The 20,637-nt window shown below is 47.7% G+C and overlaps 2 protein-coding genes across 2 annotated transcripts in view; one reads left to right on the top strand and one right to left on the bottom strand.

The window, feature by feature from the left end:
- Positions 1–3,165, bottom strand: part of LOC119432447 (DNA-directed RNA polymerase I subunit RPA1-like) — a 112,819-nt gene extending 109,654 nt beyond the window's left edge. Inside the window, 1 exon segment of the mRNA XM_037699610.2 lies at positions 2,854–3,165. Coding sequence (XP_037555538.1) covers positions 2,854–3,016 — 163 coding nt within the window. The 5' untranslated portion in view covers positions 3,017–3,165.
- A 247-nt stretch (positions 3,166–3,412) lies between these two features.
- Positions 3,413–20,637, top strand: part of LOC119433739 (2-(3-amino-3-carboxypropyl)histidine synthase subunit 2) — a 30,031-nt gene continuing 12,806 nt past the window's right edge. Inside the window, exons 1-5 of the mRNA XM_037700998.2 lie at positions 3,413–3,700; positions 9,152–9,264; positions 11,682–11,902; positions 14,635–15,288; positions 17,404–17,592. Coding sequence (XP_037556926.1) covers positions 3,542–3,700; positions 9,152–9,264; positions 11,682–11,902; positions 14,635–15,288; positions 17,404–17,592 — 1,336 coding nt within the window. The 5' untranslated portion in view covers positions 3,413–3,541. The remainder of the gene's footprint in view (positions 3,701–9,151; positions 9,265–11,681; positions 11,903–14,634; positions 15,289–17,403; positions 17,593–20,637) is intronic.

Here is a 20,637-nt window from a genome sequence, read left to right as displayed (position 1 = left end):
CACGACGCTCACCGGGGTGGTATTTGTTAACAGAGCAGGTGCTTCCAGTGGACATGGAAACACTCCCTAACCTCGTCGATGTTTCAACAAAGCTGGAAACATCAACACATGTTGCCTGCTCTACTATAGCAGTGTGTTTTCGAGCTCTCATCGAGTTTGCTTGATCGTCCGTGCTGTCAGACAGGGCAACCAAAGTCATTCTTGACGCAGCGCTATAGATGTTTTCCAGAACTTCAGTGAAAGCAAGAGAAGCCCACGCTAAACCGAAAAGGCGGCTGCACGTGCAAGCCACTGAGCTATTCCACCAAGCAGGCAACACGCCCTGCACCTTAGCGCTGAATTCAAAAGAGCGCGCGACCAGTGGCATAACCAGAAATTTTTTTTATCGGAGGGGCACCTGACCAGGGTCGGGAAGGGTGGAAAGGGGAGGTTAGTTAACCATAAAGCCCCTCAAACTTCGTAAAGTAGTGACACGCTTTAAAGAATGCCACCTCCTCCTCGCACGCCCTGGTCGAGGCCGACGCCATGTCGCTATTGGCCTAATGGCATCACGTGGCCCCTCGCGTCGGTTTTGTTTGTTTACAGTCGCGCTCCATCACCATTTTCACTTGAGAAGCGTCTACTGACTGGCGAGGTGCGCCTGTTGGCACCGTTGCTCTTCCGTGTTGCTTTGGTTTGCGAACGCCTTGAACTATGTTTTGCAGCAAGTGTGACGTCACTTCACAGCATTTTCGATCACCTTGACCTGCTGCGCCTTCAGGATACCAAAATAGTTTCCGCAAAGGCAAGAAGCTTCTTTGTTTTGTACACCAACAGGCTTGAATTCGCGGGCACGCGAGGCTGTGTGTGGAAATTTGATTACGAAACTTTTTGACGACATTTGAGGCTCGAGCGTGAAAACTCATTTTTGGAAAGCAACTCTCTGCCTTTCAAGTGCGAAGCACTTTAGGGGCCCAGGCTGTCAGCGTCCGTCGCGCATGATCTGTCTTGATCCCGCTCAAAAACAAGCGCTCAAAACAGGGTCTAAACATGTGCAGAATTGATCAAAACCAGTTCAAAATAAACTAGCATGATTCAGAATAATTTAAAAGACAGGAATAATCAAGCATTAAGCACATTAATTAGCAGAAACTTGTTAAAATCAGTTCCGAAAACGCTAGATTGGTACCAGCGCAGTGCAAGAGAGGGCACCACCACCCCACAAGCGCTCGATTACTCCTCCCTCCAGTGCTACTCCAGCACCGGCGCATCACCGCTTCGCACTTCCCAAGGTTTCACGTTAGTGGAGGTGCATTAGCGCTGGATTTGAACTACACAAGCGCAGGATTTGAGCAGAATCAGAGCTACATTAAGCGCAGAATTTAAACTACACAAGCGCTGGATTGGAACTACATTAGAGCTACACGAAGTGCCGAATTTGAGCAAGCTTCTTTTTTTGTGTGTGGTTACTTACTAGCGTTCTTAGAGCGAATAGCTTTGTTTTGCCTCTTTTGTTCGTGTTCAGCAATGGTGGTCGTCTGGTGGATTTGCGATCTAAAGGCACCGATGAAAAGTGTGCGTGCTCTCCCAAAACCAAGTTACGAGGTGCAATGGTTGCCGAACGATAGCATCATACGTCTTTGAGACGTACATGCTATTTTGCATGAGCTTTAAAGTGTGTGAATGTTAGGACGCGGCAGTGGAACACTCGGTAAGAAAACGTGCGATCACACCGCTCGTTCACTAGCTGGCTTAGTCGTCGTTTGTTTAGTCGTTTCCTCGTTAGTTTGGTCATTTGCACGCTCATTTAGTTGTTTGCTTGCTCGCTCAACTAATAGTTTGTATGGCCACTATGTCTCTGAGACACACTTGCTGTAAGACACTTAGGCTAGTGAGTTCGTGCCCTCTATGTGCGTCATAGCTGATACGCGCCGTGAACTGACATGGTAAGCACGGCGCGGATTATTTATGTTACTGAGGGCTTGCTGGAGGCCAGAATGTTGGCATTCAATCGTAAATGTGTTATTTACAACTATATTCGCAACAAGATCCTGCGACACGTGCTTGACAAATGTTGCGTACCTAACTGTAGCGTACGCGATACATTTGGAGTTGTCACGGTACGGCGTTAGCGCTCGTTTAGATACTTTTTAAAAACATAGTTATCCACAGAGGAAAAAAAAAAGCTGCTGTCACTGAATTTGTATAACCCTGGGCATAGAAATTCTGTGTGTACTTGAAGTGACTTGGAAGCATAAAGCCAACGAGAACGCTTAAAGCGCACCGATTTGCTATGCATGCATTCACTCTGCGAAGGGTCGTCTGCTACGCTCAAGCGTTGTAGGCGGCGCCACGGTCGAGGAGGGAGCGCGAAAGAGGAGAAACGAGGAGGAATGAAGGAGGAAGAGGAGAGTGTCGCTACTTTACGAAGTTTCAGGGGCTTTAGTTAACCAGCATAACACAAATTTCGGGGAGAGGGGACACTTGTCCGGTGTAACCGCCCCCCCCCCCCCCCCTCGTTCCTCCCCACTCTGGCTACGCTACTGTTACTGTGCGTAACGTGCTGCATTCGCCCGTCAACTTTTTCAACAGTGGTGCAGTCATGGTGCTGTGACCCATGCGGGATTAGAACATAACCAACAAAACATTGATCAGAGATAACCGACAGGCGATAGCAGCAAGGATGCGTGCCAAGCGTGTACTATGTCAGCATGACTACAACAAAAATGTACAAACAATAAAATTTGAGAGATACCACGAGAGAGGCAGAACACGGCCGCGCATGCCACGAAAACGCAGACGAAAGTAGTCTTTCCAAAACGGGTCAATTAGAGAAGCTAGTCACATTTCAGCGGATATTTCAATCCGTCTTACCGAGCAGGGCATCGTGGAGACCACCTTTCGTCGGGTGTCCGACGATGTCAAAAGTTTCGGCGCAAGTAACTTCGAGCACGCCTTGTCGCAGCAGTTCCTCGGTGCTGAACACACTAAAGCTAATGCCGTCCACGAAGCGGTGAGGGATTTTATCGAGATCCATAGCCGAATGTACGTCTTTTGAGCTATGCTCGCACAGTTTCAGTGTTCCGCATTTACACTCGCTACACACTTGTCAATCTGAATACAAATTTCCAGCAGACCGCATTGCATGGCCCACATGGCAGGCCGGCACAATAAATACGCGCGTTCCTTTTGTCGAAGAGAGCATTATAATCTACCGCCGTTTTCGGCTTGCATGACGTCATATTAAACGGATGTCATTTTTTTTACAAATCGAACAAACCAACATTTTGTAGGACATTAGCAAATTTTTAGTTGTCAGAAATTTTCTTAAAAAAAAGCTTGTTTTGTATGCGTCTGCAAACTTTTAGTAGCTTAAATTTTATTTGTATTAATTTTAACGGCAACGTTAGTGGCGACGTTTAGTGAACGTTCTGGCAACCACTCAAGCACGTGTCGTTGTTTACAACGTGCTCTGAAAATGTGGCGCAGGGTAGCTTAGGTTCGAGTCTTGAAACACTACTGTGAAAGTACCACGAAGTTCTCAAGTTGGTGCGCTGTTGCCATGGCATTAGCTTTCAGCAGCAGTGATCAAGCTGCGATTGATCGCACTGCCGACGTGTCGGTTGACGATGTCAAACCTACGGTAGACTGTTCGGAACTCGAGTTCAAGTACGAAGTCAAGCGCGCTATAGCCTGGATCTGTGAAAATCGCTTCAAGAAGGTGAGAATTGCCTATCTTCAAGGGCTTGACCACAGAGTATGCGTAGGCTAGCGTGTGATAAAAGCGGCGGAGATGCAGTTTGTTCGGCCCAGCGCCTCGGCGCTGGTTCGGCCCCGTTCATTGCGACACTATGTCGATGATCGCGGTTAGAAACCACGCATATGAGCTACTTCGTGTAGAACTGTAAAAGGCGCTGCTTCTCACACTTGCAGTGGGCGAAGTGCATTAACATGCATCGGCTGCTTCTAATCTGTTTTGCGGTCGGAAGTACTTTGTTTTGTACGCGACTCAGCATACTCGTAGAGTACCTTGCAATGTTGTATAACATTAAAAAAAAAAATCCGCTTCCATTACACCCTGTGAGGGTGGATGCACGGCCGCAGGATGAAACGCACGAGGTGCGGCGTGCCACGTGCGTCGCCCGAAACCGGTGTGAAGCGCCTAGTTCTGCGCGCCACCGCAGCGGCACCACTGCTCCGGGACAGGCGCGCGGGTGGGAGCGTTTCTTTGGCGGCGGCCGCGCTTCGCGTTTACATTTTATTGACGCGAGAGTTGTGCTTTCTGTTTTCAAAATATAAAATAAAATCTCAACGCTGCCTGCAAGGATATCAATATACCCAGGAGTCGGTATTGGGCCGCTAATGGAGCTTCTGCTTTGCCCAGGGGGCGCTGCGAAAATGGTGCTAAAGAGCGCCCTCTGTCCTAAACTGGGTAGTACCAAGCTCGGTCGTCTGCTTTGAAAAGCACATTTACAATATGGACCCGCCACTTTCGGTTGTGTTGTAGCACAGCTGCAGCGAATATCGGGCGCTGAAGATTTTTTCAGGAGTGGCAGGCAGCGTAAGGGCAAGAAATTATGCAATGCCAAATATGTGTACGCCGTTTAAGAAATAAGTGGCAAAGTTTTAGTGCCGTGTCAATCGCAAGTGAAGCGAGTCACATACGAAGTTGAACTTCAGGTAAGGTTTACACGCTGCTAGATTCAGGCGCACAAACGCGAGGAAATGCTTGCTATAAATGAATTCACAGCAGCGATAAGCAGACATCATGTGTACGGAACTGCTCGAGCGCACGACGGTACGCGCCGCGACGGCAGCGGTCTTTCAGCATGCCGCGATGTACGAACTGCTCGAGCGCACAATCGTACGCGCCGCGACGGCAGCGGTCTTTCAGCATGCTGATAAACGGCGGGCCTCGTACAATCTTTGTCGACTGCATGCCACTAGACAAGTAGTTACGCCGGCGCTGTGTAGCGGCCATCTGTCCCTTTAGCAACTGATAAATAACTCATGCAATGCATATGAGCTCGCAGTAACGTACATGCGAATCGCGCGCTGCAGCGCGAGCTCATGCGCTGCTCGCTTGATGTAGCTCTTAATGACAGCAATTCGAACATCTATGTGTTGTAATCAATACTGCCTTGCTGGCACAGGCATTAACATGTTGGCTTGAGGTCAAGGATGAGCACATTTAACTCTCGAACCTGTGCTGCTCATATTGGAGTAGTGAAGTAATCCAGCATGCCCAACGCTGCGTTGTGTGAGGCCTTGAAGGAAAACGGTAGAATCTGATGTTGTGATTCAGGCCTTCTTGCTCGTGGCAGCCCACGACGCAGCGGTAATGAGGGTGACGCTTTTTTTCGAGGCTGAGCTAGGTCTCCGGATGGGCATCACCGATTCCTTCTGCTTCCAGCATTGCGTCCCATGGCACACGGAGAGTCCGTTTTCATAAAACTAGGCTGCGGCCAGCTCGCAGCGTGGTCGGCGTGGTCTGTGAGAAGTGACAAGCCTTTTCGCACTCGCAACAGGGCAGAAAAAAGTGCGGGTCGACGCAAAACTCGGGCTAGAAACGTGCTTCGCCACAGCCAGGGCTCAATACTACCCAAGCTGGTACTACCCCGATAACTTTTCTCGCCGCCGCCAAGCACCGCTACTATACCTCAAATACCAGTGCATGAGGCCCATAGGCTCACATAGGCCTGGACGGCGCACCTCTGCCGCTGGTTTTGAGTCTTAACTTCATCGTTCAAGAAAACTGGTGAGTTTTTATCGAGAGGCAGTACTACTGATATAGTGGGCTCTGTTGTTGAGTGTGCTGATTTACTTGCCTCGCTTGACGTGCTTGTTTGCTGGTAAAAAAAAGAAAAAAACGTTAAATGAAACTTCTTACAAATGCGTGCATAATGACATTTGTATAACTATTTACTGCTAGATTTCTTTAGTTTCACCTTTCTAGGAAAATGGGGTAGATAGCAGTTTATAACGGATTGTACATTCAGCCACATTGCCGATGTGTAGCATACTTACGTAAAGACGATGCAGTGAAAAAAAAGTTGTTCAGCGTGAATAGAGCAATTGCAATGGTGAAAAGAAAAAAAAAAAAGATAGGGGAGGGAGGGAGGCTGTGTCAATTGTTATTTTCTTTAAATACACGATGTGAAGCCATGGAAAAGCACCTCATTCAACAGCTTTAAAATCGTACTACCTTCCGTGACGGAGGCTTGTAGGCGTGTTTTAACCGCTGTACAGTTGCATTCAGGTCCCCGGTCCAGTTCGCCAGTAATGGCTGTAACAATTTGCTTAGAAACACCTTACACAGTTCCTCGGTGTGGCCGTCGGTGAAGTGAAGCGAACACACCAATTAAAAACATGTCCCTCGGCTCCCAAATGCTTCCTTTGCCACTTGTCCCTGTCGCAAAATGTTTTCAGCCTGGCTTTACGGCATTCTATGTCGCTCGGAAACTCAGGGTACCTTCTTTTCTTGCGTTCTTAGGTTCTTTTCTTACGTTAGTAACACATAACGGTACGCAACAGTTGCACGGATAGTGCCCATGCAACATGACAAGGACCTCAACACATATATACTACCACGTGTGCGGACAAAAGCCGTGCAAGCGAGATATGAAATCTCTCCTGCGGCGCCTTTCCAGAGGGAGAGCAGTCCCGCAGCAGTAGCGCCACCCCTAAAAAAGCGGCGGCAAATGTCAAACTTTCGCTTCACTGCTCCGTCCATACCTCGCAGCGCGACGTGGCAGGCCGTACATCGAAGCTGGTGCGGACGTTAGACAAGTACCACCACATATGCACATACAAGTGTCATAGATTCCGTAATCTAGCCGGGGGGGGAAAAAAAGAGAGAAATACTGATCATTAATAGAGTGTTGTGCATCCACTTGCACTGATGTACTATGTACTGCCATGTCCCTGTCCAGTGCAGCATGGTCTTCCACAAGCGTTGGAGGCAAGCATTTGTGGTCGACGTTTCCACGGCATAATTATCCTGGTGCCCTTCGTTGGCTGGGAAGAAAGATGCATTCAAGGATAGTGTGCTCAGCAGCTTCATATGTGGCCTGCACAGCTTTGACGTATAGATAGAACTTGAGGAGCAGGATCAGTGTGGCAGCAGTAGGTAAACTTACACCGCACTCTTGCATGCACCTTGAACTGTAATGCGTTCCCTTTTCTGTTATCGTGTAGCCTGTCCTTGGAAGTGGCTATCTTGTGTGCTATGTGTCTGCTCTGTGGATGCTTCTTTTAATCCTAGCCGCGACTGTGCCCCTTCCACCTCACACACACGTCTCCACACAAACCGAGTTGTAGGGCTTTCAGTGGTACTGTCAGCTGTTTTGCCAAAGAAGCAACATTTGCCTCCCAGCAGGTACACCCTGTTGGATCACTGTGTCCGAGTAGGGCTATTTCTTTTTCTTTTTTTTTTACCTACACTTCGTGCAGGCTCATGTTGGCAAGTGTAGTGTCGGGCAGAGGCTATGACGTCGTGTGCTGCACTTGGCTCGCTGGTCTGTAGCCAATCAGAGCAGAATGCACGTCGTCTTCTGCATCAGCAGACGAAAAGCGCCTGACTCCGCACTTCGCCTGAAACTAAATGCCAATGTACGAGTTTCCTTTCATCAACAAATCTAGACAAACTGCAACGAAATATATCTATATCGCGAATGCGCGATGCACGAAGACAACCTGTCAATGCGTATAAAACAGCGCAGAGTCTGACAGCCTGCATCATCTGTGAGTAAGATATTTTTATATTCTTGGAAGATTAGCTCACCTTTCTCTGTGACACATGGTCACGTCAGCGCTTCATTACCGTTGTTGCAGCGAATATTCGCTATCGTCGCTGCATCAGCGCCGACAGTCGCAGACAAAATGGCGCCACGCATTTGCAACGCCAGCCTGCTTGTTTGTCGTGTGCTGCCTACACTCAACGAAACCGCAGTGTAGAAAGTGTAGTTTTCATGCTACACTACAGCTATAAAAAATGGCTTTGTGTAGGTGGGCGGAGCTACACTTTTCTACACGTAGTAAAAAAAATGGCGACTTCCTACACTAACTACACTCGTGTAGCCAGTGTAGCTAAATAAAATAGCCCTAATAGCTTGAAGGCACGGAATATGCCCCTGGCCTATGATGCGTTGTCCAGGCAACAGAGACAGGCCTGAAATAATATGTTGCTGCAGGCCTCCGGGGCCTCGGTTGATGACCATCCAGTGTCGCGCTCACTACCTCCACAGAAACTTGCCCAAGGCAGCTCAGGGCTGCCCTGCCCAATTCCTGTTGGCTGCATTCCAGCCACGGTGTAAAAATAGTTTAGGTGAGAGGATGTTGCCGCTCTCCGCTTTGCTTCTCAAGGACCCCAACAGGTGGCGCTACCAACTTAGGCCTGGTCACGGTGTGAGCCAGGTAAACAAGAAGCTAGCTTGGCCTCGCAACTGCATCGAATTCGGTGGTCACAAAGCAAATTGTTCAGTAAAATATGTACCTTGACCTTACCACCTTCATGTTCTGCCTTATAAAAAGCGCATCATTTATCAAGCACACAGCGTTTGGTTTTATGTGCAGCGAAGGCAAAACAGCACAATTGGGGTCATGTCCTGTGTGTCCGGCCAAAGTCTGCGCATGTGTCAGGTAGTTTCTCTGATACCAGCTATCGCATGAATAAAAGTGTGCAATGTTTTCACTTTTTCCAGTCACCCGTCGTAGGCAGTCAAGTGTAGCTACGATTATAACACTTGTGAAGAAAAAGACGCGCCTCCGTCCAGCAGCATCACCAACGCTTGGCCCGCTCTGCTCGCGCCATTGGTCGCTGGTGTCTTTGGAGACGGTGCTCCACGCTGCCTCACCGTTCTTGGAACTCGTTGCGTTCGACATTGCCTATTCGACATTGGCCTGTTCAGCATGCGTGACAGCAGTGCGTAATCGATAGCGGATCTAGTGTTCCATGCACACCTCATAAAAGCACCAACCTAGTTGCCATGGATGCATTTTTCCTATGCGAGCCTGACCTGATGCATTTGAAATTCTACAAACCAAACCCACAAAGCAATCACCTAGATGTTCAGAAAATGCAGCCTGGTGGAGCTGCTTGTTTTTGTGTAATGATAGTCTAGTTAACCTTTTCATTTATGTGGCTGTTTTTTTTTTTTTTTTTTCTTTCCAGGTAGCTCTGCAGTTCCCGGATGAAATGCTGGTCGACTCTGTGAAAGTAACCCTAGCACTCCAGGCTAGTGTTCCGGCTGAACTTTTCATTCTAGGCGACACATCCTATGGAAGGTGTGCACTGGATTCTCTGGACCCTCACTTGTCTTTCTTTTTTTTTAGACATGCGGAACATTAGGCAGAACATTTGGTTGATTTGGAAGTGTTAGAGGCATATAGCGTAATATAACAGGTGAATATTGCTTGGCACGACATTATGTTTTTACAGACATACCCATTTAAAGTGCACGCTGGATGCACTGAAAGCTGACATTACACCGACTAGCACAACTAGGAAGCTAACAAGATTTGAACCTTCGAAACCTTTTTTACGGGACATGGAAAGTGCAGTTTACTCAGCACAGAAAGACAAGAAAAAGACCAACGAAGTTTCGCAAGTACAACTTGTGATATTAAATGAAACTTGTCTTTTCCTTGTCACTAGATAGGCAGAAAAGAAATGGAACGTAGGAGGGAAAAAATGACAAGCCTAACTGGGCAGCAGCTAAAAAGCACTTGTGTGCCTAATATCTTATCCCAGGAGAGCCTGAATTGCATTTATGTTCTTCCTTCACTTCCCTCTGTTACAACAGCCCGATTTAAACTGCTTTCATTTTTGAAGTATGCTGCGCCGTCATCCCTGTTTTCCTCAGCCTGATCCCTGTGTTGTCATGCCTGATTTTCAGCACTGGCAGTTTCCATGGAATGGAAACAAATGCCTTTCACAACAGATGTTATACCCACAGCACCTACCGGCATTACAGCGTTTACAGACTTAGCTGTTTCTTGCACGCACACCTGTGCATACAGAAGACAGAAAGGCTGTGGTGCGAGCCATGCCTGCTGCTTGCACCCATTGATAGATTGCACTGCATGTATTGTCACAAGCAGCCAAAAATAAATTTCTGCGAAGTCCAGCAGTTAATGTATGCTTATTTGGTCTCAGTGAAACATTTCAAAGGGTGCAAAATGCTTCCTTTGTTAACAAAGCTTTTAACAAAAAGTATGTTTGTAACTCATCTTGTATAAAAGTTAGATCAACATAGCATGCATTTTTTACCCTCTAAAATTTTTCAGCGTGACCAGACGTGCATTTGTCAGACCTTGGACTTTGTCAGCCTTCATCAGGCATACAGTCAACCTGTCTTTCAGTGAACGAGGCTGCCATGTGAGAAGAAAAGTCTCATTTCTTTACTAAAAACTGGACGGCATTGCATGCATTCTTTTAAAATTTAAAGGGTAAATTCATATTTTGCTGTCACAAAATCTAGTACGGTTTTACTTTCTGAAATAGATGCAGCATTATAAGTGCAAGAATTTTTAAAGTAAAGGACCTTTACCATTTAGAAAGCATTTTAGAGCAAGCAGACAAGAACAAGAGGGTGACGTAGATGTCGGATCTTCCTCCTCTCGTCTGCTTGAACCACAATGCTTTCCAAGTACATCAGCCAGCAGGCTATGATGTCAGTCGTATACCATCTCTGCTACAAATCCAGAAAGCTCTGGTCGTAGCGTAGACCAGAGACCAAGTAGGACAATCAACAGCGACCATACTACATCCGTGTAGTGACAGCAGGCTGCCAAGCAAGGTGACCGCAGTGGTATCACTCTCGGTGGCAGTAGACCTCCATGCCAGCTTGTGCTGGCTGTCTGCAGCGATACCTTTGTCATTGTCCTCCTTGAGCTCCAGTTTCGCAGGGCGTCACTTTACAAGCTGGGGTTGCGCATCAACATGCAGATGGGTGTATCTTCACTCTGCATGCAGGGAAGCTTGAGTAACGGCATGGCATGGAGTGCCTTTTTCCAGTGGAGATTCCAGTTTTGGAACCCACTGGCATAGAAGTGAAAGAAGAACAAGAGGGAGACATAGACATCACGTCATCTCTTGTCATCTGCTTGTACTAGAATGCTTTCCAAATACATTTACTAACGTGCCCAACAAACAGCTGTATGACTTTACCGTTGTTGGGGTACAGGTGTTGCAAGGTATTGACACTTGCACATTGTTTATCCTTTCTTAGTCACCGTTTTCGCCAGCTCGCGCCTGTTACAAAGTTATTGTTCGGCGCAGCATGCGCCTACATGTATCTGAAATTTTCAGAATGTTGTCGCCAATTCTATAGCAAAAGAGTCTTATCTAATCAGATTGTGCACATGTCGTTGAAATGTACAGTGAGCCATATAAACAGCTGATGCGCTTTTCCCGTAGATCAAGTTTCGACGACCGATGACTGTGCTCATGACTGTCGTTGTGCTTCGAGTTTTGCTGGGTACAGGTTCTCCCAACATTAAAAGTTAAACTTATAACTAGCCCTTTTGGCAGTTCTCTTCTTCACCATGATTACAACGTGGCAATATATTATCTATATCTAGGCAGTAACCACACAAACATGTCTCATAGAGGCTTGTTCGCATCTAACGTTACAGCTCACTGCTATCCATCCAGCCCCGGCGTTAACGGGCTCTCACTTTGCGGGGAAATGCAATTCCAGTTGCTGTGTTGACGAAGTTGCTGCGGAGCACATTCTGGCGGATGCCATCATCCATTTCGGCCACTCCTGCCTCAGTGTGCCGTCGAGACTTCCGGTGCTGTTCGTGTTTGGAAGGTCGCCATGCAATACGGAGGGATTGCAGCAGGGACTGCAAAATGTCTTTCCCGACCCTGATGCCAGGATAGTGGTGCTTTTCGACACGCAGTACGACCACTGCAGGTGTAAGTAATGCTTGTGCACAAGTTGGTGACAGCGTAAGAATGTGCTGGCAAAAACACTGTTGTCCAACTCAAAGATAATTTGTATAGAGGTGCCAGACAATTAAGTTCGCTCGTTTCCATGACATCACAGAGGAGGCAAACTTCTTCCAGTGTTGGCGTTCCTCGAGAACTGCATTTCTGAGTATGAAAGTGCAGAGGGCAATCATAATGCAGTTTTGTGAGCAGAGCATGTACTACAATCTTAGTTCTCACTGTGCACAGCCTGGTTGGTTTGGCGTCATTGAAAAGCAATTAGAGTGAACTGGAAAAATCTATGCGCATCCTCATAATTTTGTTTGCTTTTTCATATTACTTATTGAGAGTGATACAAAATTGTGGTGGTAAAGAGTATTCAAGTTATTTTATTGTAATGCCCATCCAACCAATTATATTTTTCAGGCTTCTAGTGGCATCCAATGCCACCGAATTAATAATAAACTGCAGAGAGCCACTAAGATTACACTAGTCCTGGGATAACCACATTAGGAAGACCTACTGAGCTACGAAAAAACTTGCTCACACCAGAGCAGGAGTTTGCCGCTTGGCCCAATACACTAATTGTACCCCATTTATAAATCTCACAAGAAGAGTGTCTCACAAATGTGACCTATCACTACTTCTCATTCGGATAGTTGGTTCATATTTACCAGGTAATCGCAAAACATTGTGAACTTAGAACAGGACAGGAAATGTCGTGTTAGTACTTACTTCACATTGTTTCGCGTCCAATCACACAGTAAATATCATACAAAGAGACAACGATCTCTGATGTTCTGGATTTTGTGAGGCTGGCCCCCTATTTGCTACATGCTTGAAAGAAGCATTCAAGCTGTTAGACTGGGAAGGATTGGCTGTGAGGATCGACAGGAAATACCTTGGCAGTTTGCAGGGTGACATTGTCCTGTTCAGCAAGGCCAGGTTGACTCACAACAAATGATTGAGAACCTGAATGACCTAAGTCTAAAGGTAGGTTTGGAGATTTCAATGCAGGAGTTAGCATAATGTTCATCAGCTAAACAAGGGAGCAAGGGTTTATGATTGGTGGTCGGCCTCTTGAGACAGTGCAGGAGTACGTGTATGTCCAGCCCAAGTGATCAAAGGCAACTTAAATCATGAGAAAGAAATTTCCAGACGTGTAAAATTGGCTTAACAACAAGCATCGCTGTGCTAGAGTTGGTGCATACTTAGCCTGTCTGCAAGTTATCTTATCTTAAAAAACAACAAGGGCCTAGATATGACTGAGGTAGCTATTTGAGCATGTTGGTGTGCCATTGGAACAGATTACATAGTGCATTACAAACGAGGATGCTAGAAAGAAGCCGATGCCCTCGTCTGTAACATGCTACATAATCTGTGCCTAGGTATGACAGCCTTGTTTTGTTATTAAGTGTTTCACACAAGGAAAAATTCAAAGCCCTTCCACTACTGTGAAGATGGAAGCCAGCGAAGCTGTGACTATGGTGGGTCTGCTACAGTGAATATTGCTATAGTGAATTTATAATTATCATTATTGGTTATATTGAGCATCTTCGGCGTGTTCGTCAAAGAGTAAGGACACCGGCATCTTGTTTTCACCCAGTGCGATGGCCCAGTAGTGCGTTCGCTGCGACAACTCCGCCCCACCGTCATAGACTAGCGTATGAGCCGCAGCGTTCATAGCCGCAGCACACTGCACAGCCTCGTCAGGATCTTGACGTCAGGATCCTGGAAGATGTTAAACGAGCGTCCATCCCATAGTGAGTCCAAAGGGCAACTGCTGATAACAGCGCTAGTGCGATCTCTATGTCACAAGACAAAGGGGCACAATGATTGGTGGGAAGTGCTGCCGAGTATCGTGACACTTGTGAAAGAGGCATCGGCGGTGGCGAAAGGTATAACAATGGGCCATCCATCATACAATTTGACACCTGTGCTAAGGCACAGCTGGCGGGAAACCGCCACGCACATGGAACCAAACCACCACGCACTGGAAGCCAAAATTTATCTACTTCCGTTGGTGGACGCGATCTCCTGGAACCTAGCCTAAGCTAGCAGCTTTTCTGTAAAAGCACCTTGTAAATTAGAGTCTGTCACGATCGACGACAGGCCAATTCGGGAAGAGGAGAAAACTTTAAAAAATGTTGCATGCATCTTGGAACACTTCTGATTTGACCTGTGCTGCAAGTTTGAGCAATATGGGTAAAGTGTTTTAGCTAAACTGGGTGTTCACTCTCAGTGTCACCGTGCCGTCATGTAGCAGGTTCACCTCTTTCATTGTTTTTCACTATGCTTCACGGTGTTTTCCACTATCAGGCATATTTTTCAAATGGTAGTAGTTTCCAAGTGTGCTAGACATAAAATAGTTGATGATCTCATATTTGATGTTCCTGTAGTGAGTTCTCACATGAAGTCCACATTCTCTAAACTTGACAAAGCTCACTGAAGTATTAAGAATTCTTAATCAGTTTTGCAGCTGTACACTTATCATTCTGAGGATGCAAGAACTGTCATGGAACTAAAAAAACCTCAAGGAGACATACTTAGATTTATGTGCCTCTTACTGTGCTGGTCACACTCTTCCTAGACAGAATTGCAACTGCTGCATTGAAACATTTCATGGTGTTTTATTCAGCTGCAAATTTGCATAACAGTTGCATCCTGCGCACACTTGTTGTTCTTCCATTTGCCAACCCGCCTTTCGTGCTTTACTGCAGGTGACATCTTTGCCAAGATCTCAGTACAGTTCAGAAATGCCATCTGCTCTGAACTGGTCATACCGTCTATGCAGCAAAATGTGAAAGACAACAGTGAAGACACGAAGGTCATAACCAAATGCTCACGGAGAATTCATCTTCCAGAAAACACCAGCCTCGCCGACTACTCTATACTGTTCGTCGGACCCGAGAACCGGACGCTGACAAACATTGTCTTCACGTTTAACAATTGTGTGTGCTACTCGTATAACCCAAGCACTCGGGAGACTCGTCAGGAGAGCCTGGCAGTCAACCGACATCTCATGCGTCGCTACTACCTCATCGAGAAGGCGAAAGACGCCAACATTGTGGGGATTCTCGTGGGCACCCTGGGGGTTCAGAACTACCTCTCGGCGATAGGCCACCTCAAGAAGCTGATCCGGAATGCGGGAAAGAAGCCGTACACTCTCGTCACGGGCAAGCTCAATGTCGCCAAGCTCGCCAATTTTCAGGAGGTCGACGTGTATGTGCTAGTTGCGTGTCCCGAAAACACACTGCTCGACTCCAAGGAGTTTTTCCGGCCCATCGTGACTCCGTTTGAGCTGGAACTAGCCTTGAACCCTTCGAGGGAGTGGAGCCAAACGTTTTCAGCATCCTTCGATGACATCCTGCCAGGCAAGTGTTTGCCCTTGTTCAGGTCTTTCGGTGCTACGGTTGCACTGTCTTCTGCTTTAGGTCATTATTGCAACACTGGGGCAGAACCTGTGCAGCATGGTGCACTGGTGGCAATAATACCACAAGAATGTCTGAATCCAGGAAATGAGACAAACCCATTGTTCTTATGGCAACTGATTGATTACAGAAATTAAATTCTGGGTTTCTACATGCCATAACTATGATCTAATTATGAGGCACACCATAGTGGGAGACTGGATGAATGTTGTCCAGCTGTGGTTAGTTCACATGCGCCCAATGCACAGTACACGAGCGTGTTTGCATTGCGCCCCCATTAGAATGCAGCCACCGCATCTGGGGATCGAACCCCTGACGTCGAGCTCAGTGGCGTAATGCTATAGCCACTGAGTTACCGTAATGGGTTGAATGATTACAGCACCAGAGCTTCTGGTAGTAATTTTCCTAGGAAACTCTATTGGCGACACCAGTCCTAAATGGCGACGAGACTCACCTTTCTGACTGATGTGCTAAAGGGTGGCACCGGTTTTGTGGTTCTGCTGTGCAGACTAGGAAAGTATGAATCCCAAATGCATTAGCAAACAAAAGAGATTGCAAGGTGCAGTTTTCAGGGTATACTAGCCTGTTGGACAAGTCTGTGTCAATTGCAGGGTAAATGTTTAAAGTTGTCAGTGAATCGGACATCTCTCTACAGAAGCCACGAAAGCGGGGACACACAACAGTCGTTAAAATGCCCAGCACTAGGTCCCATCGCAAATGTCGGGTTATACACTGGAACTTGTAAAACCCCGTCTCGGGAGGCCTTCTCGGTCATTGTCAGGGTGAGCCTAGTACAGCACCCAAACCATAGTGATACGTAACACGGAAGAACAAGCTCAATCATTGCAAGCAATTTAATTCGCAGAAAAAAAATTTGCAGCCTGTTCAGTCAAGATTTTCCCAGCAAATGAGCTGTCTCATTGCACAAAACTGTTGTTGTGAGGAAGACATGTTGGGCTAGTTCATGCTTGCTTAACATAATGCCGTGGTACAACACAGCCAGTGAAAGACACGTAACAGGCACTACTAACAACGTCACTCAAAAAACTAATCACTATTTTTTTGGAGGTCTCTAGGAAACATTACCTAGAACGGTAACTCCTGATAAGTTGTTCTTGGGCAGGTTGGCTGAAGCCATTGTAGCGTCAATAAAACAAGCACAAAGAACTCAAGACCAGACACCACGAGTGCTACACTGACAATTGATATACTATTACAGTCCTCTAGAAGACAAGAAAAAAATGTACAGAATAATGCACGTGGTGATCAGGTTCGTGTTCTGGTTCTCGGTGATTAATGCACCATCCAATTTTGACCTATGTAGGCCTAAAGCCCCTCCATACGCGTTTTCGCCGACCAGGTTAAGTACCGCCAACCTACCCTCCTCCTCCACGCTCCTCCCTCGCTCACCCCCTCAGTTTCCGGAGTCAAGCGGAACTTACGTAGTCCCAGCTTCCGTTTTTAACGGAAGCGACGTCACTGCTGCGTAGAGGTGCGAGCGTGCAACAAGTGAAAATTCAGGAACCGGAAATTCCGGAAGAAGAAAAACCGGAAATGGAAACCCCGGAAGCGGAAACTGCGGAAGCGGAACTGGTTTGAGCGACGAATCAGGGAACAGCGGCGCACATGAACGGTTGGCGCTACTTAGCAAAAGCGGCGGCGGCGCGTGGATGGAGGGGCTTTATGTAGGCCTACCCACACAACAGCGGTATAAAGTAAACAATGCTCAGTGTGCATTTCGCATATGACCTGGCGTGCTTCCTCTAGCATCCATGCTTTATGTTTTCGCACATAAGCGAGTTTTCGTGGCACCTGAAAGAACCTATCTGCCACTTTACCAATGTTTTCGAATGGGTATCGATCGTTGTGTTTGTCTTACTTGCACTACAATGGCTTCACCCGTTATCCAGAGTGATTCAATATTTAGTGTCTCTTTGCTGATGGAATACAGTACACTGCAGCAGAGCAGCTTTACGAATCCCTATCAGAATCGTGTTACGAAGTTTCTACTCTATATGTGTGGCAACCACGACTTTTGTCTTTCCTTCTCGCCGGCAGGCGGCGAGCTGTACTTGGAGCTCACAGAGCAGTCCTCACAGCCCGAGTATGACGTCTCCCTGATCACTGGCAAGATAAGAAGCCTCGGCGTTAAGGACGAACCAAAGGACGAGGGCGGTGCCACAGGCGGTGCACTCGTGGCTAAAGAGGGCACGGTCGCCGTGCCCGGGCTCCACGTTGCTGCTGCAGGTATAGCCATCTTTTTCTTTCAACGCGTTTGTCGCTGGTGGGTGGCCCTGAACAGATTAGAGCATTTTGAGTGAACAAGTGCAGCACTTAAAACACGTAGTTGTAACTATATGTTCCAGGTATTGTAGTGCTGTGCACATGGCAAGAAGACCACATTTTCTGTAATCAGAGAGAGAGAGAGAAATGAGATAGGAAATGCAGGGAGGTTAACCGGAAGAGCAGCTTCTGGTTTGCTGCCCTACAGGGGGGGAAGGGTAAGGGGATAACATCGATGGAAATAATAGCGGAGGAATAAAGCAAACGGGCAAGAAAGAAAAACATAGAGGAGGTCGGGAACGTCTAGGAGAACTAGAGTCTTGTCTGCAGCATTTGAGACATATCACCCCGCGTCACCTCAAGCGCTGCCAAAACGCAGGCACCGCATCCCACTGCCCGTCCCGCTTCTCTCCCCACTTCGCACGAGGAATGGGCTAAAATGTAGCGGACGGCAACACCTGCTGTGCCAGCCACCGACACGACGCATTTCGAAGCCCCTACTCTCCTACCGGGACACCGCACAATGGATTCGAACAGTTAACACGGTCACTAGACAAGAACAGAGACTCGAAAAAGAAAGACGCGTGATAAACGGCGCTGTGTTTCCTTCCTGTGTTGCGATACCTTTATTTAACCAAGCTCTCACATTAAAACAGTTAACACCCCTGTATTGTGAGTGCTGTCATGGCTTAGTCGACAGGATCGCATCAGGATGAACCACAAGATGCAATGACGCCACGCCGAACTTCATCCTCGGAATCGGAGGCCACCATCGTCGACGGCTTGCTCACGTCACCTGAAGGCAATGACGTTGCCTCCGCCATGAAGAAGCAACTGGTCGACGAGCTGAGGGCCCACGGACTGCTGTGCTATGGTTGTAAGGATGATCTCTTCGAGCGGCTCATGCGAGACAACGCGAGTCGCCGAGCCATCGGGCCGATGGATGCGCCAACGTCAAACCAGGCTGCCGCCGCCAACGACAGGCAGGCGAACCTGGAGGTGCCGTCTGCCGACAATGTGAGCCTCCGCGCCGAGCTCAACATTCTTCGAGCCCAGGTGAGTCATACGTCTACGAGCGACATCCATGAGGTTCTCAACAACACGAGCCTCAATTTCCGAATCCCGGCTGAACAAGTGACGAGTTCGTGCCATGGCGCGCTACTTTACGCTCCCACTGACGCAACGAGGACAGCGGTTTCAACGCAGTCACCAACATCGAACAATCCCGCCAGCCAAGACGCAGAGACTTCGATGGCACAGATCCTCGCCACGCTCGTCAACACGCAAGTCCCGCTCACGAACGCACTGTCTAGAGGCCCGCCAACGACGAACCCAATCCACATCCACTCCACGAGCGACACTTCATCTGCAATTCCAACTTACAACGGGGCAACCCAAGAAAGTTAAGTGCGATGGATTGCGCAAGTGGAGCGGATCGCAATGCGTGCTTATTGGACTTCCTCGCTAACAGTGGTGAGCGCAGCGAACCGACTGACGGGATCAGCTAGGGACTGGCACAGCACTTACAGTCCACATTATAAGACCTGGGAGGAGTGGAAGGATGCGCTCACACAGAGGTTTAAGCAGAAGCTTAGATGCAGGAGTTTCTCGAGCTGCAGTCAAAAGGGCGACTTCAGAACAACAAGGTCATCGTCGAGTATGTGTACTTGAAAAACGTCATACTCGACAAGGCGCTGCACTGACTTGCAAAAGAAGAGAGATCGACGACAACACTTGGGTCAATTCACTAGCAGTACAGCTCTGTGGGAGCGTGACCGAACTGCTTTCCTGGACGCAAGGCGCCAATTGAACGTTCGTGCCGTAAACGAGAGAGGACAACCACCACCTTCAACAGCCTACCATGAGTAAAGGGCAGAAGAACGTTGCAGTACAGCCAATAACCCTACACTCTTACCCATGCATGGCACGCAGAGAAATGACGCGAGACCTCCGCGCCCACGAACCAGCTACGCCCGATCGTGCTTCAATTGCAGTGACCTTGGTTATCTGTCCCCTGACTGTGACAAAACCGAGACTCCGACGAGGATCCTGGCTGATGAGAGGCGAGCCACGAGGGAGTACAAGAACAGCGGAACGAGGTCAACGGCAAGCGAACAGTTTCTTGCGTTCGAGCGGCGGCACTCTACCAATCGTGACTGGCAATGGCAACCAACGACCCGTCCACGTATGTATAGACAGTGGTGCTAACGTATCAATCATGAGCGCAAGTGCTTTGACTGACGACATCCCCACACAGACCTGGGTCTCACGCGAGGAGATCCAAGTGCTCAACTGCAGCATACGCCCGATGCACGCGGTAACGCTGAACGTTGCTAGGGGCACAGCAAAGGTTCGTCTCGGAGGTGTCATCATCATGGAGCTACCAAGCGCAAACGATGTCACAATCGTCCCAGTCGAGCCCGCCGAGAAAACGTCGTCACCTGAGTCGTCGCTTGCGAAACAGAGTACGGGACAATGCAGGAGAGAGGCGCTAATTGCCTCATTCTGCCGGCAAACTGTATTGTGAGTGCTGTCAGTCTAATAGGCCACTCAAACTTAAAACTGCAATAGTGCCTTGACTGACTTCTGGGGTCACGACTGCATAGACCATGTCTACCATAGAGGTTTCTTCAAAAATTTCTAGAGATAACCCCAACACTGATTGTTCATCTTCTAAGGCAATGATGGGCAGCACATGCATGCCTGCTAATTTTTATGAATTTATCATGAAATACACGATTTTTAGAGCTCGCTTATGCTTGTCGTATTGACATCAATAACTTTATGATACTACTTAATTAGCGTCCAGTTTAGGGTGAATTTTGTTTCAAGAGGATACGAAACAGTCCCCGACCGATTTCTCAGCATTGTTTTTCCAACCTGCTGAACTATTTGACCTCTGCTCACAGCAACGCCACCCACTCATTTAAACATTGTATGAAAGCAATCAAAGTCTCGGCCACCGTTGCACGAATGTTTAAATGAATCCAATTCAAAAACATTTCCATT

The sequence above is a fragment of the Dermacentor silvarum genome, chromosome 11 (assembly GCF_013339745.2).
Source record: "Dermacentor silvarum isolate Dsil-2018 chromosome 11, BIME_Dsil_1.4, whole genome shotgun sequence".
Classification (NCBI taxonomy): Eukaryota; Metazoa; Arthropoda; class Arachnida; order Ixodida; family Ixodidae; genus Dermacentor; species Dermacentor silvarum.
Note: the sequence above shows the minus strand (reverse complement) of the source record. Positions and strands in the feature narration are given on the sequence as shown.